This window comes from Chelonia mydas, chromosome 9, assembly GCF_015237465.2.
Source record: "Chelonia mydas isolate rCheMyd1 chromosome 9, rCheMyd1.pri.v2, whole genome shotgun sequence".
Classification (NCBI taxonomy): Eukaryota; Metazoa; Chordata; order Testudines; family Cheloniidae; genus Chelonia; species Chelonia mydas.
The window spans coordinates 5,518,604-5,546,221 of NC_057855.1; the positions used below are offsets into that span (position 1 = coordinate 5,518,604).

The 27,618-nt window shown below is 59.9% G+C and overlaps 1 protein-coding gene across 11 annotated transcripts in view; it reads left to right on the forward strand.

Annotated features, from left to right (window-relative positions):
• The first annotated feature begins 337 nt into the window (after positions 1–337).
• TNK2 (tyrosine kinase non receptor 2) overlaps positions 338–27,618 on the forward strand; it is an 80,034-nt gene continuing 52,753 nt past the window's right edge. Inside the window, exons 1-3 of one of the 11 annotated variants that reach the window (XM_043522512.1) lie at positions 338–1,884; positions 5,793–5,887; positions 19,100–19,428. In XM_043522512.1, the coding sequence (XP_043378447.1) occupies positions 19,231–19,428 (198 nt within the window). In that variant the 5' untranslated portion in view covers positions 338–1,884; positions 5,793–5,887; positions 19,100–19,230. Of the gene's footprint in view, positions 1,885–5,792; positions 5,888–15,268; positions 15,372–19,099; positions 19,429–24,670; positions 24,743–27,618 lie in introns of those variants that run through there. The other 10 variants (XM_043522522.1, XM_043522511.1, XM_043522515.1 and 7 more) reach the window with 10 other exon arrangements.

Consider the following 27,618-nt stretch of genomic DNA (forward strand, 5'->3'; position numbering starts at 1 on the left):
GGGGCCAGGCCAGGGGTGTGGGAGCAGTGGGCGGCTGGGGGGGCCAGGCCAGGGGTGCGGGAGCAGTGGGTAGCCAGAGAGGTGAAGCCAGGAGTGTGGGAACAGTGGGTGGCAGTGGGGACAAGGCCAGTAGTGCAGGAGCAGTCGGTGACCAGAGAGTCTAGGCCGGGGGTGCGGGAGCAGCGGGCGGCCGTGGGGGAGAGGCCGGGGGTGCGGGAGCAGCGGGCGGCCGTGGGGGAGAGGCCGGGGGTGCGGGAGCAGCGGGCGGCCGTGGGGGAGAGGCCGGGGGTGCGGGAGGCAGTGGGAGACAGGCCGGAGGTGCGGGAAAAGCGGGTGGCAGTGGGAGAGAGGCCGGGGGTGCGGGAGAAGCGGGTGGCAGTGAGAGAGAGGCTGGGGCTGCGGGTGGCCAGAGGGAAAAGGCCAGGAGTGCGGGCACGGGTGGCAGCTAGGGTGAGGCCAAGTGTGCGGGTACGGGTGCCTGGGGGGGTGAGGCTGGGGTTACAGGAGGAGCATCTGGTAGAAGAGGGGAGCCTGGGAGTAAAGTATCAACCTCAGGAGGAGGGGACAGTGGGCTCAGGGGTGCAGGAGCAGGGTGTGGCCCTGGGAGCCCCCCAGGAGCAGGGTGTGGCCCTGGGAGCCCCCCAGGAGCAGGGTGTGGCCCTGGGAGCCCCCCAGGAGTGGGGAGAGGGCCCGTGGGTTCAGCACCAGCCTGAAGGGGAAGGGGAGGCGAGCCCAGGAGTGCAGGGGGGCCAGCAGGGAGAGCAGCAGGAGACAGGAGGGTTTGTCAGGGGCCTGCAGGAGGAAGGGGGCCTGAGGCCGGGCGTGCAGGAGGAGGTTCTCAGGCTGGGCGTGCAGGAGGAGGCGCTCGGGTGCGGTGTGCAAGAGCAGCCTCAGGAGCCTGAGTGGCTGAGCCCAGGTGTTCAGGAAACTGGGAGGACCCTGGATGTGCAGCAGCAGCCGCAGCGGGGGAGGCGGCGAGCAGCACAGGTGTAGGGCATGAGAGGAGTGAGCCCAGGAGCCTAGCACTGTCTCCGGCCCAGACCCTTAGTAGTGTCCCAGCACCAGCTGGTGAACCCAGGAGGTGGCCTCAGCGCTGGCACGGCCGCTAGCCGGGGAGCGCAGCACCACCGTCCTCCTGTGAGTGTGGCCGTGCAGTGCCATCGCTGTCCCCAGCCGCGCTGGAAGTCAGCAGGAGAAGGTGGGGGTGAGCCCAGCAGTGCCATCCCTTGCCAGCGAGCCTGGAGCTGAGCATCCCCCCATAGGAGGAGCCTGGAGGGGCGAATCCTGGAGAGTCCCAGCCGTAACACCACTGCCAGTCTGGGTGGCCAGGAGTATAGCAGCAACGCCACCCTCATCGTTCACGCACCGAGCCTGGGCACCAAACAGCAGCACCCTCCCATTGCTACACAGTGAGCTTTGCACTGTAAAGCTGCATGCAGTGCTCCTGGTCTCGTATGCCAACAACTGCTGGAGCATGCAGTGAATCTGGCAACATGGAGCAGCAGCGTTTTACTAGCTTGGAGTATAGCAGAAGCAGCAACGCCTTCAGCGCGCAGTGAGCCCGGCAGCATGCAGTGAGCCCGGCAGCATGCAGTGAGCCCGGCAGCATCCCGCGCAGCGCTGTGCAGTGAGCCTGGCAGCGTCCAGTGCAGCAGCCTCGCCGCCAGCTTGGCCTTCCTGGAATTTAATAGCAGCAGCGCCTTTCCCGTGCAGTGAGCCTGGCAGTTTATACCCTCTCCAGCCTGGCAGCTTGGCAGTGCAGCAGCTGAGGAAGGAGGTGACCCTGTGGGTAGAGTGGCAGTGCCACAGCCAGCCCAGGAGTACGGCAGCAGCGAGAGACGGTGGGGAGTCTGGAGGGCAGGAACTGGAGGTAGAAACTGACAGGTAAGGGAATGCTGAAGACCTGTGTCCCCACAAATCTGCAGCGCTTTCCCTTGTGTGTTCTCGTCACATGCCCAGGGGCAGCTTGTGGAAGGGGAGCGTGTGCTCACGGGAAGTGTCTGGCCTAGGCAAATAAGCGCCTCATGAATGGCTAGCATGTCTGTGTGCAGCACTGGCCTGTGCTGGAGGGAGTCAGGACAGCTCATCTGTGTGTCATAGGCCCCACACTACTGAATTCTCTTTTAGTTTGGGCAACAAGGAGCAGTTCAAGTCCTGCTACTGTGGATTTTGAGACTGTGGCATGCAGCACAATGACCCCTTGAGTGTGTTTCCCTTCAGACAAGGTTTCCTGTAGGTTCCTTCATAGCTGGTTTCCCTTGTCTGAGGGGAAATGGGCAGAGCTCGATTTTTCTCCCAGTTACTGTGGGCAGAAACTGATGGCCTGCACACTGGAGCTGCCGCGGTGGAAAGGCTCAACAAGAAAGAGGCCCGGGGCTGTCATGATCGACACCCATATTTGTGGGAAGGCAGAGGCCCTTGGCTAGAATAAATACTGTGTGATTGCGAACTGCTCTATCACTGCATCCCTCCCTTGTATGTGCAGCAAACTGCTGCATCTGTGCCATGTCCATGCAGGAAACCTGCAGCCAGTGTCCTTCATCCAGCCTGACGCTCCTGTCCAAAGCTTGGAAAGGCTACCAGGCACCGAGCCAGCTGGCGTGAAACGTGATGGGCCACTGACCAGGCCCCATTGGGAAGCCCGGTCCCCCTCCCACTCTTGTGCACCATCCCTTGGGCAGGAGAGGGTGCTGAGATTCCTGTCGGGCTGATCCAGAACCCAGCTTGAGGATCCCTCTTACCTAGCAGCCCCTGGCTAGTGGCTATTTGACAAATTTGAAATCCTTCCAGCCCCACACTGGCAGCTAGAAGGGGAAGGAGAGTCGTCTCAATCCCACCCAGGCTGTTCTGACCCTCCTCTGGCCTCCGTTGCTAAGGCCCTCCTCCCCTGTGGCTACCGCGACTCCAGTGCCTGAATTGGCTGGGATTTGTGCAATGTCATGGCTGCCCTGGGGATTCTGAACAGTAGGTGCAAAACTGACTGGAGTTGGGTTAATTTCACGCTGTCCCTGCTTGGCAAAGCTCTGAGCTGCACTGGAGCTGTCTGTCTGCAGACTCAGGCAGATGATGCGGTATCAGGCTCGGATCTGGACCATGCTGGGGTGGCATCCTCTGCCATAGAGGCTAGAGACCCTTTCAAAAATCAAAACTTAAACTCTGCTGAAACTGGTAGCTGGACCTTCCTGCTTCCCCAGGACAAACCTCTAGCTGAGAGGGCAGGGAGGTTGCTGCAGGAGAAGATGTTGTGTAAGAAGCTGCTCTGGGGCACTTGTCTATGTTACCGTCTCAGGGAAAGGGTTAACCCCAGCCCCTGACTGAATTGCCTTTGACACTGGTGTGTGACTCCCTTGACTTCTCAGATACTTGGGGCCATGTTGTGCAGACAGACAGGGCAATTTTTCCCTGGGCTACTGCAGACACACATTTACCCTCCCCACGTGCTCCTTCTCCCCAGTGCTCTCTGAGCCACCCGTTAGACAAAACCCTTCCTCTGTGGTAGGCAGAGGCCCTGCTGCTTTCCCTGGGTACTGCTATATGGGAGGGCCAGGTGGGGCATGCCTCCTCTTCCCAGTGGCTATAGGGCCTCCAGCTGTCTCCCTGAAGTGCCCCCAGAGGACTCTCAAATAGCTTGTCCCAAAGGCTGGAATAACAGCAGTAGCCAGCCCACCTGAGAGCTGGGGGACTCAGGGGCTGGCTGTGCCACAGCAGAGGCGCTCAGGCTGTGGGGTCAAGCAGCAAGGGAGCTGGGTCAGAAGGCGGGGAGGGGGACTGCGTTCCCGACTCCAGAGGGCGTAGAGCAGAATTTCAGAGAGACATTATTCGCATATCCCAAAGCAGAATTTCTTTGCCTCTCTTCTCCTGTTCCTACTAATACGTCTGCTGATCGGGCCATACTGGGGCAGTGATGCAGGCCCGGCTTGCTGCTTCCCTTTTACCAACCCCATGGGGAAACACTCTTGCGAACGTTTCTCCTCTGACTGCGTTTGGCAGATCCCTTAGGTGTTGGGGGACTCGGGACTCCTGGGCTCCCTCCCCAGCTCTGCCGCTAGCTTGGGCAAGTCCTTGATCTGCTCAGAGGTTCAATTCACTCACCTGTGAAACAGGGATGATCATTCCTGCCACTTCGGTGTGTGCAGATGGCACGCACAGTGCAAGTGTTAACTACGTATAATTACCGTGCTGGCACCACCTGGCTGGCAGAGTGGCTGGAACATCGCTGAAGCAGACAGGTAGGGGGCTGATGATTGTCATGGTGGTGCTGGCTGCAGGTTGGGTCCCTGAAGCTCAAGGGTGTTTAGACCTGCACTTGTGTTGGGGGCTCGTCCCCCTCGGGTGCCTCTGATCTGGGTTAATCTCCCTTGCAGGGCTCTGCTTTTCCCACTTGCTTCCAAGAGGTCACTGTTCTTATCACGCCGAGCTCGACGCCAGCGCTGGGACTGAAAATACCATGGGCTGCACCTCCAGCAGCCCCACTGCGAGCAGCCTCTCCTAGCTGGCTCAGCCCTCCCGCCTCTCAGCTCTGGCATGGGCACTGCTCAGCTCCCACTGAAATCCGAGGGAGCTGCCGACCCCAGCCTGTCTGGTGTCTGGCCGGCACAGTGCAGACCTGGACGCATCCCGCCCTTGGCCCCTCTGCTGAGGCTGCCAGTGAGGGGCTGCTGGTAATGTGGACACCTGCCTGCTAGGAACAGCTGGAGGCTAGGTTGCTTCACAGAGGGGGGTGGACAGCCAGAGCTGCTAGCCTGGGCTGCATTCAGGTCAGCACCAGGTTCTGTGACCTGGTACCGATCCCTCGAGCTGCCCAGGCCTCACTGGCCTGGGTCTCGATAGTGCCGTGCTTTGGGCCGGGACTGGGGAGCGGGCTCTGGGTGCATGGCAAGGCGGGCAGGGGATTGTGGGTAAGGCTCTGGGGCTTACGCACTGTCCGTCTCTGTGATTTCCCCTCTGTCTGGCTCCTCGGCAGCTGGCAGCTCTGTGCCTGCACCCAGGGTGCTGCGTGTGGGTGTCGGGCTGAGTGACTCAGTCTGCAAGTGGAAACCCCGCGAGCGCTTTGCCCATCCTGGGAAAGGCAGCTGGGTCCCCGGGCCTGCGTGCGCACCTCGGCGTGCGGGGACTGGACCAGGAGAGCCAGACACCCAGAACATCCCGCCAAAACAGAGGCCGGCTGCTCCTGTGCGGCTGCTCCCAGCCCATTGCTGTGAGGCCCCACAGTTGAGAACGGCTCCCACAGCAGGGCCATAAATCCTTGCCTGCTGCCAGGCTGTGTTAGCTTCCAGGTCGGGTGCTGCTCTGGCTGGCCACCAGGCTGGCTCTCGCCAGGGTCCTCCTCCCGGGGAAGCCCTCAGGAGGGGTGGGGACTTGCTCACTGGCTCTCAGGTGCCCTGTGGCAGGCACCGTGCCTCGGGCAAGACGGCAGCACCCTCAGCTAATGGGGATCCAGCCAGGATGCTCCATTCTGCATCCCTCCGTGTCCCCCGCCAGCTTCACTGGGAGGAGCTATTTGCTTCCCATTATGAACTGCTGCACAGTGTTGCTGGGTGGCCAGTAAACAGCTGCGCATTCCACCCCAGAGGTGGCTGCATGTCTGTGGTGAGTGAAGCAATTTGTAGTGTGTACAGCGTGTTGGAATCTGGCTGGAAGGGGCCGTACAGACTCTGCTCGCTCCTGTAGAGTGGAGGAGTCCAGCAGGGAGAGGGAAGGATGGAGGGGGTGCTCGTTGGCTGTGTTGCATTCTCCTGCCTGGTTCTCTTGACTTTGCTGGCAATTAACTGTGCTCTTGGCCTTTTCCATAGCAGGATCGCCTTGCCCTGCAGCTGGGACCTCATCGGGCCTTGCTCCCAGTCAACCTGGCAAGGGCAGGGTGGCTGAGATCTCCTGCAATGAACTGGTGAGAGAGAGGGAATGTCCGTGTCCATGTCCACTGCTGGCCTGCCCCATCCTGCTCCTGCAGGCCTCCTTGTGAGGAAGGGGCATTTCTATGCACTGGGGTGGGAGCAGGGTCTGGCCCTGCTTTCTCTGTGGGCCCCACAGGGGCAGCAGTCCTGCAGCTGTGCTCAAGCACTGTGCCGTGCACAAGAGGTTGGCTGAGCACCCTGAGCACAGTCCTGGCAGCCAGAAGCTCTCGAGTTCCATCCTGGCTCTGCCACAGACTCCCTCCGTCAAGTTGCTGCCTGCTCGTGCTTCAGTTTCCCGTCTGTAGCAGGGTGATCCTGGGGCTGTTTACTTGTCGGGTGCTGAGCGAGTGGCTGTGGCAGTGCCATTAGTGCAGGGAGCTCCGTCTAAGGCCCGCTCCTGCTCCCGCTGAAGCCAGAGCTTGCCTTTGGATCGGTCTCTGAAATAGCAGCCAGCCCTGAGCAGGCCCAGCCGCTGCTGCTCGTCCACCCTCGGGGTTCCTTTGAGAGAAGGGTGCTGCTGGCTCCTGTGACTGCTGGGGCAGAGCTCAGACACCACTGCCCTGTCTTGGCCCCGTGCCTTCAATTCCTCTGCTGTGCAGGAAGGCCTGGACTTGGGCTCAGATTAGAGGAGATAAAGGAGCCTGTTTATAGCCCTCGGGCTGAGCCAGTCACCTGTCTTCTGCCCCGGATAGCTCCTCTGTGCCTCTTGGCGTGGGGAGAAGAGTCCAGTGTCCAGTTTACAATCCAGGCTCGGAGAGGCTGATTCAGGGGCACTGAGCTTGGTTCTGCACAGCTGTGCAGCTTCCTGTGGTGGGCTGATAGGAAACACAGGGTAGGTATAAATGGTCAGCTCTCAGAATGGAGAGAGGTAAATGGTGGTGTCCCCCAGGGGTCTCTTCTGGGACCAGTCCTATTAAACACATTCATAAATGATCTGGAAAAAGGGGTAAACAGTGAAGTAGCAAAATTTGCAGATGATACAAAATTACTAAAGATAGTTAAGTCCCAGGCAGACTGTGAAGAGCTACAAAGGGATCTCTCAAAACTGGGTGACTGGGCAACAAAATGGCAGATGAAATTCAATGTTGATAAATGCAAAGTAATGCACATTGGAAAGCATAATCCCAACTATACATATAAATTGATGGGGTCTAAATTAGCTGTTACCACTTAAGAAAGAGATCTTGGCATCATTGTGGATAGTCTCTGAAAATATCCACTCAGTGTGCAGCGGCAGTCAAAATAGCGAACAGAATGCTGGGAATCATTAAGAAAGGGATAGATAATAAGACAGAAAATATCATGTTGCCTCTAGATAAATCCATGGTACGCCCACATCTTGAATACTGTGTGCAGATGTGGTCGCCCCATCTCAAAAAAGATATATTGGAATTGGAAAAGGTTCAGAAAGGAGCAGCAAAAATGAGTAGGGGTATGGAACAGCTTCCGTATGAGGAGAGATTAATAAAATTGGGACTTTTCAGTTTGGAAAAGAGATGGCTAAGGAGAGATGATATAAGTCTATAAAATCATGACTGGTGTAGAGAAAGTAGATAAGGAAGTGTTATTTACTCCTCATAACACAAGAACTAGGGGTCACCCAATGAAGTTAATAGGTAGCAAGTTAAAAACAAACAAAAGGAAGCACTTCTTCACACAATGCACAGTCAGCCTGTGGAACTCATTGCCGGGGATGTTGTGAAGGTCAAAAGTACACGAAAGTTTATGCTCAAATAAATTTGTTCGTCTCTAAGGTGCCACAAGTCCTCCTTTTCTTTTTGGGTTCAAAAAAGGATTAGATAAATTCACGGAGGAAAGGTCTATCAATGTCTATTAGCCAGGATGGGCAGGGATGGAGCAACATACTCTGAGTGTCCCTAGCCTCTGTTGGCCAGAAGCTGGGAGTGGCGCCACGTCCTGCAGCTCCCATTGGCTGGGAACGCCGAAGCGCAGCCACAGGGAGCTGAGGGGCTCCATGCCTGCAGACGCTCCTGGTAAACAAAATGTCCCGACCCGCCAGCGGCTTACCCTGACAGGCCGGTGTGGTCAATAGCTACTGGTGTGGTGCTCTGCTCTTGTTCGATGATGATGGTAGTCGGCTGTGTGCGTGTTTCCTTTGTGTGCTGCCCCAGCTCTGCGCAGATCGCTGACACAGCAGACCCCAAGAGAACCCCCAAAGACCACAGACTCTAGTAAGGTATGAAGGCACCCGACCAGATTTATTGTCAAACAAAGCACAGTAATAGTTCCCTATAGACTCTACCGGTCATACTATGAATATGTGCCCCCGGCAATGGACACAGCTCAGTCAGTGGCGGGACACTCCACTGCCCCCTAGGCTGGATGACGATGTGCCCTTCCAGACCTATTCTTCTACAGGTGCGGAACAGATTACTCATCCCTCCTGACGTATTGAGGTGCAGCCCCTTTATTCTCCCCTCTTACATTACATATTTGGTTCAAACAAATATATCCATCATGTTGTCCTTTTGACCATGTCTTTAAGATGCACCTGCCTGTTCCTTGTTATCTCTGTGGAGTGTTCCGATGCCATCTTGGCACAAGTTCCTCTTATTAGCACTTGTGTGGATGCAGCTGCTTCTAGCAGCCCTCTTCTTGCCAACTTCTGTGAGTGGGGCCTGCCTCTGGCTCACAGCCCAGCCTTTGCTTTGCAGTGCCTGCAAGTACTTTGGTTTAGGCTTCAGGCCTCAGACTGGGCCTCTGAAACAAGAGTTTGTTTCAGGGCCTCATCTTACTACAGCTGGGAGCCAAAGTTTGCTGACCCATTTATTGATGTCAATACTGCAGCCTTTTAAAGTTGCAAAGGCTTTGTTTAGTAGACTAGATTGGCTTGAAAGGAATACTAAAAGAGCCGTGCTGCAGATCTGCATGACATTTGACCCATGCATTTCACAAAATGCTATGCCTTACCAGCCAATCAGAAAAATACAATAAACGATAGTACTGTAGCATTGGTGTCAGTCCATTACTGTGTAATTTGATCTCTTCATGCATTTCTACCAAAGGACCTCATAAGTCTTGAGCCAATATGAAAATATAACGTGCAGAATCGATGGAATTGCTAATAAAATTGAAATAGCCTGTTATCCCCACAGACATGCCAATCTACAGGGCTGCTTTGAAATAAACAAAGAACAATAATAATTTGACACTGATAAAGCTGGTGACATTCCTATATAAAGTCCTACAAAATCTATAGCTAACAATAATCTGTTTTCTTACTGGTATTTAAAATGAACGGTGAAATCAAAAGAAAAAGGTCTGCTTATGATGCAGCGTTCAAACTTAAAGTTGTTGAATATGCAGAAGCAAACAACAATTGCTCCGCTGCTCGTGAATTCTGAATCACTGAGAAGCAAGTAAGAGAATGGCAAAAAAATAAAACAAAGACATGCCAAGAAGCAAGAAAAAATGACCAACGAGGTTCGCTTCATTTCCTGAGCTGGAGAAAGATCTAATTGGGATGTTGAATATCGACAAGATGGGTACAAGATGGCATCTGCGTGCTCTGCAAATGTCGAAAGATGACAAATACAAGTCACTAAAGCCATCAATGTTTGTCGCATCAGCGGGTTGGTGTACTCGCTTCATGAACCGTCATAGTCTCAGTCTTCGTCAGCGAACATGATAGCGCAAAAGCTGCTGAGAGATCTGGAAGAAAAAGTAGAATCTTTCCAAAGGTTTATTATAAAATATCGAAAGGAATATGCATTTGAACTGTAACAAATAGGAAATATGGGTGACACATCGATGACATTCGATCTCCCGAGCAACAGACTGGTAACTGGTGTTGGTGGAAAAAACAGTTTTAATTAAAACCACTGGCCATGAAAAAATCCATTTTACCATGGTTTTATCGTGTTTGGCAAATGGATCAAAAGCTCCCTCCTGTTTTTATTTTTAAAAGAAAAAACTTGCCTAAAAACATGAAATTTCCTGCTGGTGTCATCATACGTGCACACGAAAAGGGATGGATGGATGAAAGTGGGACTATTGAATGGCTGGAAAAAGTGTGGAATAAGAGACCAGGAGCACTTTTCAAGAAACCTGCTATGCTCGTTTGGGACATGTTCAGGGCACACAAGATGGATGAGGTGAAAAATGTGGCCAAAAATATGAAAACTGCTTTGGCTGTAATACCTGGAGGCTTAACTTCAGTTCTACAACCGCCTGATGTCTGCCTGAACAAACCCTTTAAAGACAGGCTATGCAAAATGTGGTCTGAATGGATGTGCTCAGGCATGGTGAAGTTGACAAAAGGTGGGAATCTTATGAAGCCTGAAAGCAATCTGGTCTCCCAGTGGATCAAGGATGTGTGGGTGTCCATTCCCTCAGAAATGATAGAAAAATCATTTAGGAAATGCTGTATCAGCAATGCACTCAACGGGTCAGAAGATGATGCCGTAATTTAATGATGACACAACAGAGGCTGATGATGAGAAGGAATCTGAGTCTGAAGACGACACTGCCGACATCTACGATGAAAATACAGGTGCAGCTGTGACTGAAGCTGAGTTTAATGAACTGTTTGGTGAATCAGAGACTGATTCAGACTTTCAAGGATTTTAAGACTTTTTAAAGTCTCGTATTGTTCTAAGTTACTTGTTTTAAATATCCATTTACTGATTTTAAATATTGACTGTAATTTTGAAGGTGAATACATATTTGTTCAGTTGTTATAACAGGTTTTTTGTTAGATTACATTAAAATAATTCTAGCAAAACTTTTGAGTGTTTCTTGTGATGCCAGCTTTTAAAATATAGCAGGGGTTGGAAAACGTTGGCTCCCGGCCTGTCAGGATAAGCCGCTGGCGGGTCGGGACGTTTTGTTTACTTGGAGCGTCTGCAGGCACGGAGCCCCTCAGCTCCCTGTGGCCGCGGTTTGCTGTTCCCAGCCAATGGGAGCTGCGGGAAGTGGCTGGGGACGGCATTGGCTGGGGACGGCAAACCACGGTCGCTGGGAGCTGAGGGGATCCGTGCCTGTGAACACTCCAGGTAAACAAAACGTCTCGACCCGCCAGCGGCTTACCCTGACGGTCCGGGAGCGAAAGTTTGCCAATCCCTGAAATATAGGGTCGGCTTATGAAAGGGTCATACAGTTTTTACTATCTTTACCTATCCATCCTGGGGGATCGGTTTATAGGCGAACGGGCTAATGAACGAGTGTATACGGTAGATAAATTCATGAAGGATAGGTCCATCAATGGCTATTAACCAGGATGGGCAGGGATGGTAACCCTAGCCTCTGTTTGCCAGGGGATGGATCACTTGCTGATTACCTGTTCTGTTCATTCCCTCTGGGGTACCTGGCATTGGCCAGTGTCAGAAGACAGGATACTGGGCTAGGTGGACCTTTGGTCTGACCCAGTATGGCTGTTCTTATGCTGCTCCTGCGTGTGTATTACTGTAGGGTTGCTTGGAAGCTCTTGCTGGGCTGCTCTCGCTGCTTGCTAGCATTGCTCCCAAGGCAGCTCTGTGCACGCGGGCTTACTGGGGGCTGCCCAGGATTGTTGTGAGTTCATCTGGGAGTTATTGCCGGGCTGTTCGGCAGGCCTGAGCTGGGGGGCATGTCTAGCTGCATTGATTTGATGAGTTAGTCTTTCTGGAGCTGTCTAGTGTGTGTGCACCGCTTGTGCAATGGTGTGCAGTGTGTGGGGGGGGTGTGCGCGCACTACTTGTGCAATGGCGTGCAAGGTGTGAGCACACGCCACTGCCTGTATGTGCGCATTGCTTGTCCAGTGGTGTGTGTGCTACTTGTGCAATGGCGTGCGGGGTGTGTATGCATTTCTTGTGCAATGGGGTGTGGGGTGCATGTACACACGTGCACACTGCTTGTGCAATGGCATGTGGGGTGTGTGCACACGGCTTGTGCAAGTGTGTGTGTGAGTGTGCACGTACGCATGCACGCTGCTGACACACCCCTGGCTGATCGCATTCAAGGTTCCAGCAAGGTTATTTTCAAAAGCTGTTTCCTGTTGTTGTTGCACTATTGAAAATCATTCACCGGCCAGATCAGAGAGTTAGCGGGAAACAGCCTCTGTTTTGCTTTGCAAGGGGTTTGTTTTGTCCTAGAGAGTAACACTCTTTGTAGGTTTTGTCAAACACAAAGGGCTCCTTGCATCGCTTCTTCCCCCCAGCTCCATGTGTGCCACCTCCCATCCCCCTCTATTTCAGGGACTCCCTCAGGTCCCACATTCCTCTTTCATGCCAGGGGTTGTGCCCCCGAGTCTCCCCTCCATTCCCATTCCACATACCAGGGTCCCCTGATCTGCCCCCGGGTCATGGGCTCTATGTTGCCTTCATTCCCTCCTCTGTTACATGTCTGGGGCTCTGTCTACCTCATGTCCCCTATTCACCCCCCTCCTTCAACATTAGTTCTTTTCTTCCTTTCTGGAAGTTACATCACTCAGGATGTCAAGAGTTTCACTCTGTTGGCAAGATCAGCAGAGCTGAGTTTGGGGAGGAGGGTGTTATGCGGGAAGGCGTTAATGGCAACCAGCCACTAACTGGTGATTTGAACTGTAGACAGTTAGACGGGGTTGAAGCTGAGGGGCGTGTTAACCAGGTGACCAGGGCTCTGTGCATCCCCACTTCCCTGTCTAGCTTTCCAGTTCCCCCCCTTCTCTGCAGATCGGGGGAGTTCTGCCCCTTGATGCCTGGAACGTGCCGGGGCGTTTTGGAATCAGTCGGTTGCTGCGTTCCAGCATTAAGGCATTGCAGAGAAACTCCACTGAGTGCAGGCTGGACTCAAGCACCTGGGTGCGAATTGAAATGTTTCCCCTAACCCTTAGAAACAGAGAGGCCCTGTCTGAATGTGGGGAGCTGGAGACTGGAACCACCAGCTCCCTGCCTGGTGCCTAAGGGCATCTCTGCAAAGGCTGGGGAGAGGAGGGGCCAGGTCAATGCTTTCTGTAAGGTCTGCTCTAGCGACTGCACTGGCTGGAGGAGTGGCTGGGGGAGCCTCTGGTCTGTGCCACGCAGCTTGTCAGACTATAGGATCGTAAAGGTCCCGTCTGCTGGCCTGCGTCTGACTCATTTATACACGGAAGGAAGGAGGTGACTTTTTCTGGGATTTGGCTTGTTTCAGTGGAGTCGTGTGGCCATTGCAATGTGAAGCCCCAAAGCCGAGGGCCGGGTGAGATGCCAAGGGATCGCTCGGGGAAATGGCTGTCGGTGGGCTTCAGGGCAGTTGGAGCCTGCAGCTGGATAACCATATCGCTCATGTAGGGGAGTTCAGCAAGCCCCATGCTTCAGGACCAGTGGGTGCAGGGTTCAGGAATCCTGCCCCTTTGTGCAGCCTTGCACAATTGTCCTGCTTCACCATGAGCCTGTTTTCCCACCCCTGGAGCGTGTGTTGCTGGCAGCCGGTCAGGTGATCCAGTGCTCTGACTGGTCTGGCAAACCCTGCATGCCTAGGGCAGTCTGACTGCCGGAGGAGAGATGTGCTTGTCAGGCAATTGACTGCCCAGCAGTCTTCCCCTCACCCCCCTCCGTTCCCACCTGAGCCTTCCCCTCTCTTCCTGGAGATGGCCCTCATAGATGTCCTGTCGCACGGTGTGCTGGCAGGTGCTGAGTGCCCTCGCTCCTCAGGGAAGCTGCTGGGACTCGAAGGCACCCAGCACCTTGCAGGATCAGAGGACATAAGAACGGCCATGCTGGGTCAGAGCAACCGTCTTTCCAGCCTGGCACCCTGTCTCTGACGGGGGCCGGGGCCACATGCTTCAGCGGGGATGAACAGAACAGGGCAAGTGAGTGATCCAGTCCCAGCTTCTGGCTGACTGCGGCTTAGGGGCATGGGGTTGTGTCCCGGGCCATCTCTGCTGACAGCCATGCATGGACCGCCATGTGCAGCTGGCGGGCTGTGAAGGGCCAGCTGTGGAGGTTACTCTCCTGAGGCAAGCCTGGGGAGGTTTGTAGCCCCCTGTGGGCTCTGGGTTTGTCTCTCTCCCTCGTGGCCTTTTGCACCTCTGCCCTTCACACAACGATCTCCGCAGAAAGCTCCTTTGTGGCTCTGTCTCCTGGGGCCAGAGCAGAGACAAAGGGTCCCTTCTCCCCCTGGCAGCGAGTGGGAAGCGAAGCAGGCGTGGTCTGGCCCCTGCTCCCCTGGAACGGCCCTGGCAGGGGGCTGGCAGGGGAGTGAGAAGGCAGCTTGGGGCTGATGATGGTCCATAAGTGGCTGGTGGCATGCCAGATGTTGGCATTCTAGGCTGGGGTGGGGTGGCCATTCCACATGCGCCATAGGATGTGTCTGCTCCCAGGAGCAGCCCCAGCGTGCTGCTTCCGGCACAGAGCCCTCCCCTGCGCTGTGGTCTCTGTTCATTCCCTGGCCTTCCTGGCTCTTGACTCCTGGTCCCCTGTGGTGCCCATTTGATCCCCTCACCAGGGGCCCTGCTGTGCCAAAGTGTCCTTTGCCCTCTAGTGCTGCTGAGGGCAGCTGCCTGCCCAGGGGGTGTTGTCTCTCTGCTCCCCAAAGGTTCCACTTTTGGGCTGTGGAGGAGGAAGCATCTCCCACCTGCGGCCCTAGAGGATCTAGCTGGCAAAGCCCTCTGCACTGCCCAGCTTGTCGGGGTGCTGGGAGTGTCCCCCACAGCTGGGCGCTCCCCCTTGGCAGTCTGTGACCAGCTGGGCTGAGAGCCACCAAGCACCGTCCATGCTAGCGTCGCCGGGCTGGCAGGCCACAGCAGCTTTGGGGCACGCCTGGCCCAGGCTAATTTGAACAGGCAGCTGGGAGGTGAGGGGACCAGACCCAAGCCATGCCAGTGAGCCCACCGGTGCCCGTTGTGCCATGTGAGCTGCTGGGGGGAGGGAGTATATGTGGGTCTCTGCCTGGGCCCACTGTCCCGCCTCGTCTAGGAGGGGAGTGCTCGTCCCCCAGTGGGCATGGCTGACTGGGGGGAAGGCCAGACTTGGGCTCTCTGTGACCCTGAGCAGGTCCCTGCCCCTCCCTGTGCCGGGGGGAAGGGTGATGCTGCCCTGCCCCTCGGTGCGGGAGAGGCTGGTCAGTGCCCAGGCCGCAGGTGCTCTAGGGGCAAGAGCCAGCTGTACAGTAGTGGGGACACTACACTGGCACCGTCTCCCAGTGTCAGTGGGGCTGCAGGCTCCAGCCAGGTGGGGAACACGCGTCGTTGGAGCAGTGGAGGGGCTCAGGCAGTACCATGGGGTGGGGGGGAAGAGGGAATGCAGTAGATGGGACCTAGCGGGGCTTTTCCCTCTCCAGCACGTCCAGGGATGGTGAGAGCGCAGACGCCGGGGGCTGTGATCATCCCTTAGAACCCCCCTGCTCCCCCATTTCCAGGTGTGGCACATCCCTGCCCCTCCCCCCACCGGGCCGCCAGGTGCACTCCCCCTCCGGTGCGAGGTGGCTGAGCGCCATGCAACTGCGGCATGGGCAGGAAGCCGGGGACATGGGCTGTTGGTGCTGCGGAGCCGTTGGGCAGGTCGGCTGGCACAGGAGCAGGTCTGAACTCCCCTGGGTGGGCGGAGAGGGGAGCTGGGGGGTTTGGTGGGTGGAGTCTGTGCTGGTCACTCGCTCATGGCTCCCCCGGCCTGGCCTTGGGCTGCAGGGTGCTGCGTGGGCTGGGTTGCTCCCCAGTGCTGCCGGGGCCTGGGGGTGTAGCAACTTCCACTCCCTTCCCTTGGGCATAGCCCCATGGGTGCCTACGGGAGCCCCTGCACTGCCTGGCTTGTCGGGGGGCAGGGGGAGCCACCCCCCCAGCCCTCTCCATACCCCCCGAGCTGAGACACCACAACCCCCTTCCTGGCATGTTCCAGGGTCATTCGGGTGGCTGCTGACATGATAGCGGAAGCCATGGCTGCGGGGACTGGGTGGGAGAAGGCTGGAGGGATCTTCTGGCTTCCTGCTGAATGGGCCCGGGCGTTGGGCTGGCCACGGGAGAGCTGGACCCAAGGCTCTGCCCTGAACACCCTGACGCTCCCGCTGTGGCTGGTGGGAATGGGCAGATTAGAGCTGCTGGGGAACAGATACCTGCCAGGGTGAGGCTGTGCCCGCCGAACCAGCCTTCTCTGCCCTCGGGGTCCCCCACCAGCCTGGGGTACTGGAGGGGGCTCTGGGATTCTCTGCTGCTTGACAGGCCCAGGGTACATGGCTCTCCTGGGCTGGGCTGCAGCTGGAACTGCTGGGAAGGGAAGTGAGTGGAACTGGGGTAAGGGCACTCGGGACATGGTGAGATGGGGGGCAGTGCCATGAAGCATGGTCAGGGTCCCCTGGCCCACCCCAAGGCAAGCCTTATCTGTCCGGTCCCCTCTGCCCCCCTGCAGCCACCTGTGTCTCCAAGACAGTGGGTGGTGTGGGTGGCAACTGCCTTCTAGCGGCAGGGTCGGGGGTGAGGATACATACCCTGCCCTGCAGCTTGCGCCGTGGGGTGGAGACCTGTGGCTTAGCGCCCAAGGCCCTGGCTTACATATGACATTGCTGGTACCCCCCGTGTCCATGTGTGCTGCATGGGGGGGCAGTTGGATGGTGGGTTTGAGGCTCTTGTGTCACCACTGGGGCTTGTCCCCCAGCAGCCATATCCCTAGGGCTCTGTGTCTGGATGCCCTGAACAGCACGTGACAGTGCCCTGGCCCACATGCCCCCCCGGCCCCTTCCAAGGCCCTGTGTGCATCCAGCCCGGAACCACCAACAGAGGGCCCGTGGTCCTGACTGCCTAGGGTTACACTGTCCCTTTAAGAGCCTCAGCTGCTGAGCAGCTGTGTACTGAGCTGGGGCCTTTCATCTCCACCCTCTGCAGCTTCATTTCCTTTCCTCGGGCCCCTCTCAGGCTCCTGTGGGTGGGGCCTCCTGCCTGGGGGATGGGTGAATAGCCAGGGGCCACCCCTGTGTAAATGCACCCAGAGGCATTTGGATCCCAGCTGGTACCAGTCAGAGACCTTGGGTTGATCCTGCCCCGGGAAAGGGAAGGAAGGAGGCCCGGTGGGGAGGGGACTGGGGTGTTCCCTGCTCCCTGTGGGACCTGGGCTGAGCCGTGCAGCAGCCGCATGGTGCCAGGTGCTGTACGCTGTGCTGACTGTCTGACCTGTGCACCGGCTCGCACGTGGTGAGTGGGGGTGAGACATCCCCACCTCCTGGGGGCGCTGTGGGGCTCAGCCCATCAGTGACGCTGCGGGGCCCTGTCCGTATCCAGCTCAGGCCCCGGGGCCTCTGTGTGACGGGCGGGAGGGGCTGGGCCAAGAGGGGTTTTGTGGCGTGAGAAGCTCTTGGTGAATGTGAGTGTCTGGCCCAGAGACCCCCCTGCCACTGCTGGGTCAGCCGCAGCCCCCGGTGTTGCTCCTGGGAGAGGCTGCTCCTGTCTGGCCATGGGGTCCCGCTGGCCCCCGTGCAGTCTCCCGGGGGCAGATCTCCCCTCGCCCGGCTGGGGACTGTCACGCCGCAGTCCCAGCATCTGTGCTGCGAGCACTGCTCCGGGGCCGGAGTGAACGGCTTGGCGCGGTGGCTGGTGCTGGCTGCCGAGTGGGATTCTCACCTCTTCTGGACACGGTCCAAAGGAGCCAGCAGCCGGGGAGGAAATGGGCCTATTAATTAGCAGCAGCAGTAATTGGTGCAGCTACATTAGAGCGTGGGGGGGTGAGGGGGGAGATGCTGAGTCTGCCTGGGACTGAGGAGCTCATGGAGGGTTCTGGTTCATCCTCCAGGCTGTACCGTGTGTGTCAGGAGTGGGGAGCCCCGGCAGAGCTGGGTGGGGAGCCCAGAGCTGGGCTAGCAGGGGGCTGCGGGTCAGGAGTGGGGGGCCCTGGCAGAGTTTGGGGGGGAGCCCAGGGCTGGGCTAGCAGGGGGCTGCGGGTCAGGAGTGGGGGGCCCCGGCAGAGTTTGGGGGGGAGCCCAGGGCTGGGATAGTGGTGGGGCTGTGGGTCGGGAGTGGGGGACACCGGCAGAGCTGCGTGCGGGGAGCAGACCATCTCTCCCCTCTAACCAGACCTCTTGGCCCTTTACTGCCAGGAACAGGCTGGTCCTCTCCTCTCCCTGTTCCCAAGGCCCCCGATGTGGGTTGGCTGCGCCCTGGCAGGGTCCCTGAGCGCTGGCTTGGGCGGGGGTGGCTGAGACACGGCTCCGTGTTCCTCACACGCCGGCTCCCCCAGGACTGGGAGCAGGGACAGGACGTCCCAGCTGATCCGGCCAGGGCCCTGAGTCAGAGAGGGGTTGTGTGAGAGCCCCTGATGTGGGGGGAGGGGGGGAGCACCCACTCAGTCAAGGGCAAATGCCAGAGCGCAGCTCTGCCCGCCCCCCCCCCCCCCCCCCGGGACAATGAGCTCATTGACTCCCAGGCCCTGGGAGCTGATGGGGGAGGGCACGGGGCCGTTTGTGGACGGCAGCTGAGCCATGGCCTTGGCCGCAGCCTCCGGCCTTACAGCCAGGCTCCCCCCGCCCCAACAGTGCCCCCGTGGGCCGGGGCCCAGCTGGCTGCTCAAAGGCGGGTGGAGAGCCTTGGCCATTGCCAGCTGCGCGCACTGCAGGGAGATTGCTGGAGGCTGGGCTGGGCTGCCAAGGTAGGGGTACAGCTGGGGCAGACCGCGTCCCAGGGGTGGGGGCCAGTGCTCCCCTCATCCCCTGTGGTGTGCATGGGGCTGCACTCCGTCCCAGAGGGCCTGTGTGCCAGGGCTGCCGACTGGCCAGGCAGAGCAGGCTCTGGGGGCAGTGGGAGGAACAACAGCATCCGTCTTGGGGACCGCTCAAAGGGGGATCCTGATTCCTCTCCACTAGGGTCCCATGGCCTGGCTCTGCCCCGGTGCCATGGGGAGCTGTGCTCTAGCAACCCCGTCTGTACGTTCTGCCCTGGGCAGAGCTGGAAGGGTCCCTGACTCTGGGATCCCCCCTCCCTGTCCCAGAGAACGGCACGTCCGGCCTCCCTGTTTGCATTGGCACCTGGGCACGCCGGGGGCCAGCTGCAAGGAGCCTGCCTGCCTGTCTCCAGAGCCAGCGAGCAGGTGCTGGGTTCGAGCCCAGTCCCTTCTCCCCTCTCAAATGGGAGGGTGGCACTTCCCCTGCGGGGCTGGTTTCCCTCTGGGGTCGGTGCCTGGAGAAGGGTGGGGGCTTTGGCATGGAGTCATCCCGGCCAGGCAGTGACTTCGCTCTGCACCCGGGTGGCAGCGCCCTCCCTGCGGAGCGTGATGCTGTGCCCGGCCCGAGGAGATGTGCCCTGAGACTGGGACCTCTTTTCTCTCTTCCAGACTGAGCCCGGCTGAGCCCATGGGCTGCAGCAGCCAGGCCCCAGCCCTCGACGGACAAGCTGGCGAGTCGCAGGGCGCCACCCTCTGGATCGTGCTGGGACCCCCCCTGGGATCTCGCGCCCTGGAGGCGGATGGGCCAGGATTATCGGCGCTTTAGGACTCAGCCCCCCTCAGTCCTCTGTACAACTCAAGACTCTGTGGGAGGCCAAAACGGACGCCCTCCCAGCCCCCCGGAATATCCCCCCAACGCTGCTGGAGCCCCCCTGCCCTCTGACGAGTCCCCTGGGGCAGGACCGCAAGGCCCAGACGGAGCAGCGCCCGAGCCTCAGGTAGGGCCCTCCGCTGCACTGCACTGCCAGCCTGCCCGCGCTCACCAGAGGCCCGTCCCCACCCGTGGGCCGGTAGCACCAGTGCCGGCTGGGAGCGATCTTGCCAGGCCCACAGGACCAGACACTGGTGTGGATATGGAGGGGTTTGGTGTAACCGAGATCAGGTTCTGGGCTGGGGGTCCCTGCAGGGCTGGGGTTCTCTGCTGCCTGTTTCTCAGCAGGTCCTGGGCCTTGCAGGGTGTGATTGGGCCAGGCTAGCTGCTCAGGTGGGTGAAAGAAGCGCAGCGCTCCTGTTTTCTGGGCTGGTGGTTTGGTTCCCCTCCACCTCTGCCAAGGCCCCCGAACCCCTGCCTGCACCCTCCACCCGATCGTCGGCGGGTTGGTGTCGGGTGCCTGGGACGGTATCACAAACTGAGTGAAGTGCGCTCTCCTGTGGCCAAGCAGAAAGGTGCCCAGCTGAAGCCAGCTCCGTGCCAGGGTGGTGCCGTACCCAGCTCTGGACCGGAGGGAATTGCCTGTTTTCAGGCTCTGGGCTGGCTCCCAGCTGCCCCCACCTGGGCTCTCCTGGTGCGGCATTTGTGACTCACGCCGCATCCCTGCCTGCCAGTCAGCTTGTCCTGCTCCGTCCGTAGGGCTGCAGGCTGGGGTCAGGGCTGGGCTCGGGAGCCTGGTTCATATGTGGGTGGGAGATGACTGAGGGCAACCCAGCTGCTCAGGGTGTTGTGAGGGAGTTTCCTTGGGGGCCCACTCTCCTTAGGGTGACGCCAGGGATGCTGGATGGCCAGGAGTGGAGCAGGACACGCTCCCTGGCAGTCGATACCGGCCCCCATGCCCAGTGTGATGCCAGGGGGTGCTGTGCTCCGGGGAATGGGGCCTGGGGGCTGAGTAGGGAGGGGCTTTCTGCAGTGCTGACCCCCATGCCCAGATTGATGCCAGGAGATGCTGTGCTGCAGACAGCGGGGGGGGGTGTCTGAATGGGGGCACTCTTAGGCGGTGGCAAGGGGCACCGTGCTGCAGGCAGCAGGGGGGCTGGGGCTCACCAGGGGGTGCTCACAGGTGGTGCCGGGGGCACTGTGCTGCAGGGAGTGGGGGGGCTCAGTAGGGGGCGTTCTCAGGTGGTGGCGGGGGGGCATTGTCCTGCAGGCGGTGGGGGGCTCTCAGGCAGTGCCACCCCCATGCCCAGTGTAATGCTAGGGGGTGCTCTCAGGCAGTGGCAGGGGGCTCTATGCTGCAGGTAGTGGGGAGGCTCCCTAGGGGGGCTCTCGTTCAGTGCTGGGGGCTCAGTAGGGGGCGCTCTCAAGCAGTGCCAGAGTTCTGTGCTGCAGGCAGTGGGGGGTGGGGGGGGCTCTCGGGGTACTGGGGACTCAGTAGGGGGCACTCTCAGGAGGGGCTGGCCCCCATGCGATGTGGGGGGTACCATGCTATTGGAGGGTCCATCTTTTGGCTGAGATTTAAAGCTGGCCGCGACTGACTGTGGTGAAAGATGCCGCTTTTTGCAAGGGCGCGTACGCGAGCCCAGCGCGCTGGCCAGGTGCCAGCCCCTGAAGTTATTGGCTGCTTGTGTAACTTCCTCTGCAGCTCCAGCATCCTAGCGAATGGCTGACACCTTGCGCTGCCTACTACAGGGTGGAATTAGAATGGCCCCGCTGTGGGTCAGAGCCCCCATACTGCTTACAGTTAATGGAGAGTCTCCTTAGGCCTGGGTTTTTGGAGCAGGAGGGTCTGAGCTCTGTCCCTGTTGCTGCCGTGGAGTCCCGGGCAGCCATGCTGGGTGGCACAGGGCCGGCCCTGGAGCCCTAGAGTGCTCCTGATTTGTTAGTGTCTTCTCCTTCCTGTTCTGTCCGCGGTTTCTGCAGCTGTTGGGCAGTTGCTGCGTTTCGCCCTTGTGGTGGAGACGACCTCCTGTACGTACACAGGTTTTCAAGGCACTTTGGACTGGAAAAGAGCCCTAGAACCGGATCTACGTACCCCACTCGCTCCTACTCCTGCCTTGGCTGCCCTTCCGCCTCTCAGACCAGCTGCCTCCTTGAGCCACAGTCTGGCTTCTGGCGCTGCTGCGGGGTGGTGCACTTGGGGTGTGGGGTGTGGGGAGGGTTGGGCTGTTCCTTAAAACAGTGAATCCCTTCCTGGAACCCCCCAGCTTAGGCTCCAGGAGCCCAGGCGCTGATCCCGCTGCTGTGCGGAGGCAGGGTGAACAAACTACCTGGGATTAGTAAGGGGGTGGGAACAACTGATTTCAAGTCGTCCCCCCTCCGAGCCCATTGACAGCATCCTGGCCCCAGTGTTTGCCACAGGAACCGTTGCCCATCAGGGTATTTCCCAACCAGCAAACCCAAAGCTCATACATAGATGGGGCTGTGGCTGGGTGGGTGAGACTGGGTGCTGGGCTGCAATGACTCTCCATAGCCACAGAAAATCATCCAGCCAGTGTCCTCTCCTGGGAGCGGTGTGATGGTTTAGAGGCTTTACTGCACTTGAGGCCCAGAAGTCAGGACAGCTTCGTGGCTGCCACTGCGCTGCCCGGAAACCTGCCTCCTGCTCCAGAAACACAGGCCCCTGCTGTGCAAACAAAGGGAAAATCGCCACTTGCAATACGGGGCCTGTGACACACAGTTGAGCAGTACAGTTTCATGCATGCTCCCTCCCCATTATTGGGGGCTGGGGCTGGATTGATGGTGCACAGGACAGGGACAATGGCAGGACAAACTTCCCTCACCCAGCCCCGCCATGGAGGGACCCTACGCCACATAAGGGGGCCAGTCTTCAGGGCCCACCCAGCCCTTGGCCGCTCTGCAGTGGCCACCAGCAAGGAGAAGGGTGGTCAGGGACTCAGCTGGGAGACAGCCGGCCACCCCTGCAGCTGCAAGGCACCCCACCTGTTCCCGGCCCCTGGAGCCAGCCAGGGCACAGCTCGGGGTTAGCGTTCCCTGCTGGCTCCGGTGGGGAGCAGAGGGGGCATTGGGTAGTGGCAGGGGAGCCACATCTGAGATCTGGGCTGCTCTGTGTCAGGCACGGGGTCCCACGCGGCACCAGCCTGCGGGCTGTAGGGAGGATGGGGGGCCAGGACATGTCCCGTTCTCCTCCACCCCCCTACGTGGATTCCCTCAGACTAATCTGCTGTGGAGATTGCCTGTGCCCTGAAACCCGTCTCCCAGTCCCTCTGCAGGCAAAGGGAGGGGCACCGAACCTGCCAGCCAGCCCCTGGGCCCTTGCCACATACAGCTCAGCATATAGAAGGGATTTGAGGGAGGCAGGCGGCTTAGGGCTGGCTTGTCCTGGGTGTGGATGGGGGCACAGGGTGGGCTGCAGCCCTCCCCTCGGCGAACAGGTTCCTCTGTCGCCCTGGCTGGCAGGAGCGGTGGCGTGTCCTCCAGCCTCTTCCGAGTGTCTGTGTCGCGCCTTGTGTTGCATCCCTTCTGCTGTGCGCCGAATGCAGCCTCCCCAGTCTGCCAGCTGCTGCCTGGCGTGCCCAGACTTCCCCCTGCTCCGCACTGCTCGCCCCACAGGCCGTCCCTACCCCTGGAGCATCCCCTAGTGCCGTGCTGGAGCCGGGGCCATGGCTTCGACCCACCAAGCTGGCTGCTCTGAGAGGAAGGGGCATAGACGTGGAGCCCGAAACAGTGCCAGGCATTCTCCCCTCTTCCCCGTCGCCCGCTGGTGGCTCGCCCCGCACTCAGGATGGGGCGCGGGACTGTGGGCTTGCGTGTGCCATAGCTCCCGGGTGGGCGTAGCCAGGGCTGCTGAGCCGCAGCACTGGGACTTGCTGGGAATGGGGCGCCGGGGCGGATCCTAAAGTGCTGCGCAGTGCAGACGGGTCGTGGCCATGCCCTGTCTGCCCGCCCACTTTCCACAGCGCAGAGCTCAGGGCTCCATCTAACCCCTTTAGAGCCCCTCTCCCTGGTACAGCACCCGCTGCCGGCCAGCCTGCATGGCCTGGCACCTGCTCCCCCACCCCCCTCCTTGGGGTTCATACCCGCCGGGCAGGGCTCTCCCCGGGGGGCTGGACTGCCCTGGCTCTTCCGGCACCCCTTGGGAGCAGCAGTGCGGTCATTAATCATTGCTCTGGTAACACGTTAACAGCCCCTACTGTTCTCGGGGGGGGGGGGGGGGGGCATACCTGGGAGCCAGGGCTGCCCAGGGCCCAGCTGGGGGGTGGTTACGCACACTAGCACCCTGGGAGCAGCGGGTACTTGTCTATCGGCTGTTGTAGTTTCCTGTGTGTGGGACCTGGCAAATGGCCGGGTCGGTCCCCTCCCCATATGCCCACGGAGCTGTACGAGGCAGGGCGGCCCACCGGCAGCGCTGGGGATGGGCCTCTGACAGACACGGGAGCCGGGCATCCCAGGGGGCAGTGGCACCCTGCTGCCAGCTGACCTGCCCCAGGTGCCCACAGCTCCGCTGGGGCTCAGCAGCAGTGGGTGGGGGGATAGCTCCCCTTGTGCTGTGGGGCCGATAGTGCCTCGGGGCCTGTGGGGGGGACTCTGGGGTTGGGGGGGGACTGTCTGCATGTGCCTTTGCTGTGCCATGGGGAGTCCCCCAAGCCACCAAGATCAGCATGGCCTATGGGGAGGGGCACCCCTCAGTGGGGGGGCTGCGGGGACCCAGCTTCTGTAAGCCAGCGGCTCTTCACCCAGGTGCCCATTCCCCTCCCAGCAGTGGGGCGCTGGGTGCCACGACGGGATGTTGGCGTGTTGTGGGCCTGTGACATCTGGGGTCTGGGGAGGGTGAGGGGGCAGGGTGGATCCATGGAGCACCTCCAAGGGGCGGGTATGGGGGGCTGCTGGAGCCAGGGCCGTGCCGCCTACCCCTGCTGTATCATGGGAGCAGGTCAGCAGCGCCCTCCCGGGCCGGCACAGCTCCCTAGTCGGGGGTCCCCTCAGACGGGTGGCCGGGAGCTCGTGGGCAGAGGGCCCATTCCAGGGGATGTTAAGGCGGGCGTGGGATTGGCCCCGTGTCACTGCGGGCAACTGGGGCTCCTTCTGCATGGCTCCCTCTTGCCCCTGTGTGCTGGGACCGGGTGGTGGAGTCATCGCAGGTCAGTGTCCCTTTGACTCCCAGCTCCGTGACTCACCAGTGCCTTGTGGGTGTCACTTGCCAGGGGTGACCCAACCAGCAGGGCTCATGGCAGAGCTGGCTCCCTGGGGAGTGTCCCTGAAACTCTGCCTGGCCCTGCCCCGGGAATGAACGGCCTGCTCCAGCTGCTGAGCTCACTGCCATGTGACCAGCCACCCGAGAGTGGCAGACTGTAAACAAACGCCGGCCGGCTGTGCCACGGAGCCCTGGGACTCCAGCCCTGGCTGGTGAGATGCAGGAGGTGAGTGGCGATGCGCCAGCCCCCACGTGCAGGCTGCTCCAGGCCCTCTGCCCGCGAGCTCCCTGCCACCCGTCCGAGGGGATCCCCTGCTCGCAACCCCTTGGAAGTTGCTGGGGATTTTAAATGGTCCCCACTGCCTGGGATGTGGATGGAGCCTGAAACTGACCAGGCTGGGTTGCTGGCATTGCCCAGTGTGCCAGGAGAGCAGCTTCCTACCACCACCACCACCACCTCCCCCCGAAGTCAGTGACACCCAGAGGGTTTATAGTGACCAGGGCGGGAGTATAACAGACAAATCTTATCCTGGTGCCCCCCCGCTCCCCCGTTTGCTGTGTGATGAGTAGTGGGGTTTGAAGCGTGGCAGGCAGGGGGTGGGCTGTGCACAAGATACCGGTGTGGGACAGGACATGTGAGGCGGATGGTGCGAGGTGGTGTCTGGGGCATGGGGCCGGGGCTATGCGGGGGCTGGAGAGCACCCAGCCTGCGGCTGCCTCTGGCTAGTGAATGAATCTCTGTTCCCAGTGGTGACAGGCAGGCAGGTGGATGTCTGGGGAGGAGCTGGCCCTCGGCCGATGCTCTTCTGGGTTTGCCGTGGGTGCGAGTTCCGCGCGGGTAGGAGCGAGCTGTGGGATGGGACATCTGGGCCCCCCGTTGCAGGGACCCCTCATGGGCACCATCGGTAGAGGGGCTCAGCTGAATGGGCCACAGGGGCCGAGCTACCCTCTGCCCCCAGGAGGAGCTGGGTGCGGGGGACGTTTGCTCTGCCGGGCTGGGGCATGTTCACTTGGTGTTTGATAGTAGCCCCCGCAGACCCCGCTGGCAGCCGGGCAGGCAATGTGTCCGTCCCTATGCTCTGCCTGTCAGGTCAGAGCTGGCATAGCACACGTGTAAGTCATGGCTGTCTGGCGTGCCAGTGCCGTGACACACATGTGCAGGCAGGATACACCTCACCAGCTTGTTACAGCCCCCCCGGGGCTCTTCCCTGGCTGAGCGGTGAGCTCAGCCCTGTGGGATGAGGGAGGAGACCGGGGAGCTGTGCTGCAGCCGTGTCCCACGCTGGGGTGCTCTCCATGCCACCTGCCTGCTAGCACCCCCGGGCCGGGGATGCCCTTGGGTGGCGTGCAGAGGAAAGGCCCCTGAGCCTGGCTCTTCCCAGCTCCTCATTGGCCATCCCCCACCGGGGGCGGGGGGACAGGCTGCCCCTCGTGCGGTGCTTCGTGCACTCTTAGTAATAGGGCTCCTTCCCTCCCTCGCTGCTGGCTCCCCAGCCTCAGGATGCCCTGCCTCTGCTCAGCCCCCAGCCCCAAGTCCAGAGATGTCTGCCAGTGCGGCCCCCCGCTGTCTCACTGGAGCCCCGCTAGCCTGGGCTCTAGGCTCCCGGGCCCGGGGATCTCTCATGCTGCAGTTGCTCCTAGACTCATCCCAGGGCTGTAATGAATCGCCGAGCTCCCTGGGGCTGGGCTGGGCGGGTCCCCTCCAAACGCCCCCTGGGGTGAAGCCCCCTGTGGGGGGCTGTGGGCTGCCCTGACATGGACAGCGAGGCAGCAAGGCGAGCGTGGGGGTGTATGAGAGCCCCCCACCCCCGCTGGGCCGATAGCTGGTGTCCGCCGAATGTAGACAAGACCCATGGCAAGAGGGAGAGCTCCTGAGCGACCTGAGCTGGGAGCATGGCCAAGACACCTTCCTCCACAAGAGGGTGAGTCAGGCTGCCGTGGGGGAGGAAATGGGGGAGGGGGAAGCTCGCGCCACTTCAGTCATAGGCAAGGGTGCTTTAAAAGGGCCCTGCAGTGACACAACAGGGATTGAACCCCAGGCTTCAGGGCAGCGACCGCTCTGCAGCCAGGGGTCAGGAGGAATCTCCCCACCCCGGTGGCATCATGTGGCACAGGGATCACGCCCATGGGCACTGGCCACCGGAGCAGCCCGGGGGCTGGACTGAGAGCATGTCTCTGTTCCAGTGGGGCAAACCCCTGCATACCTCCAGATTGAAGGTAGTCTTTGAAGTGTGGCCCAGGCTTGGGGGTAGGTGCGGGGAGGGACTACGCCCCACAGGGCACTACCCCGCCCCCAGGCAGGGAGCTCAGAGGCATTGATTGTCCCCAGCCATGCAGGGCATTGATGGGGCTGGGCCAAGGTAGAGAGGGAGCTCCATGCTGGGAGGGGTGCTGGCTCGCCAGCCTTGGACATGGGGCAGCTTCATAGAATCCTAGAAGTCCTAGAAGGGACCTCAGGAGGTCATCTAGTCCCACCCCCTGCTCAAAGCAGGACCAATCCCCAATTTTTGCCCCAGATCACTAAACAGCCCCCTCAAGGATTGAGCTCACAACCCTGGGTTTAGCAGGCCAATGCTCAAACCACTGAGCTATCCCTCCACCCCTTGGACAGTGCAGGCTGAGCTTCCTGAGGGGGTGCTCTGAGGATCACTCAGGGCTTCGACTGAAGCCTCAGCCCAAGGATTGTGGGGGGCAGGGCTCTGGGGGTAGACCGGCAGCTGTTGCCTGGGCCCCCAAGTCACCTGCCCCCCGGGTCTGCCGTTCCGCTGGCCCTGGGAGGTGAAGGCTCTGTATCCCTTGGCTCAGTCCCCTGAGGCTGGCCCAGGTGGGCTGGCCTGGGGGGGCCTGCGAACAGCCAGGCTTCTCCGTGAGGAGGGACAGGATTGGGGCCCCCCCCCGCAGCATCCACCTGGCCAAAGCATCTTCCCCTGCTCTGGCCGTGGGGGCCTGGTGGGTCTGCACCTGGGCTGGGTGCTGGGAGAAGGTCTGGCAGATTTGGGGCTGGGCTGGGTGCTGGGGCATGGGTGCTTGGGGGGTCCAGTGGGTTTGCGGCTAGCTGGCTGCTGGGCGGGGGCTGTGCAGCGGGTCTGCATCTTTGCTGGG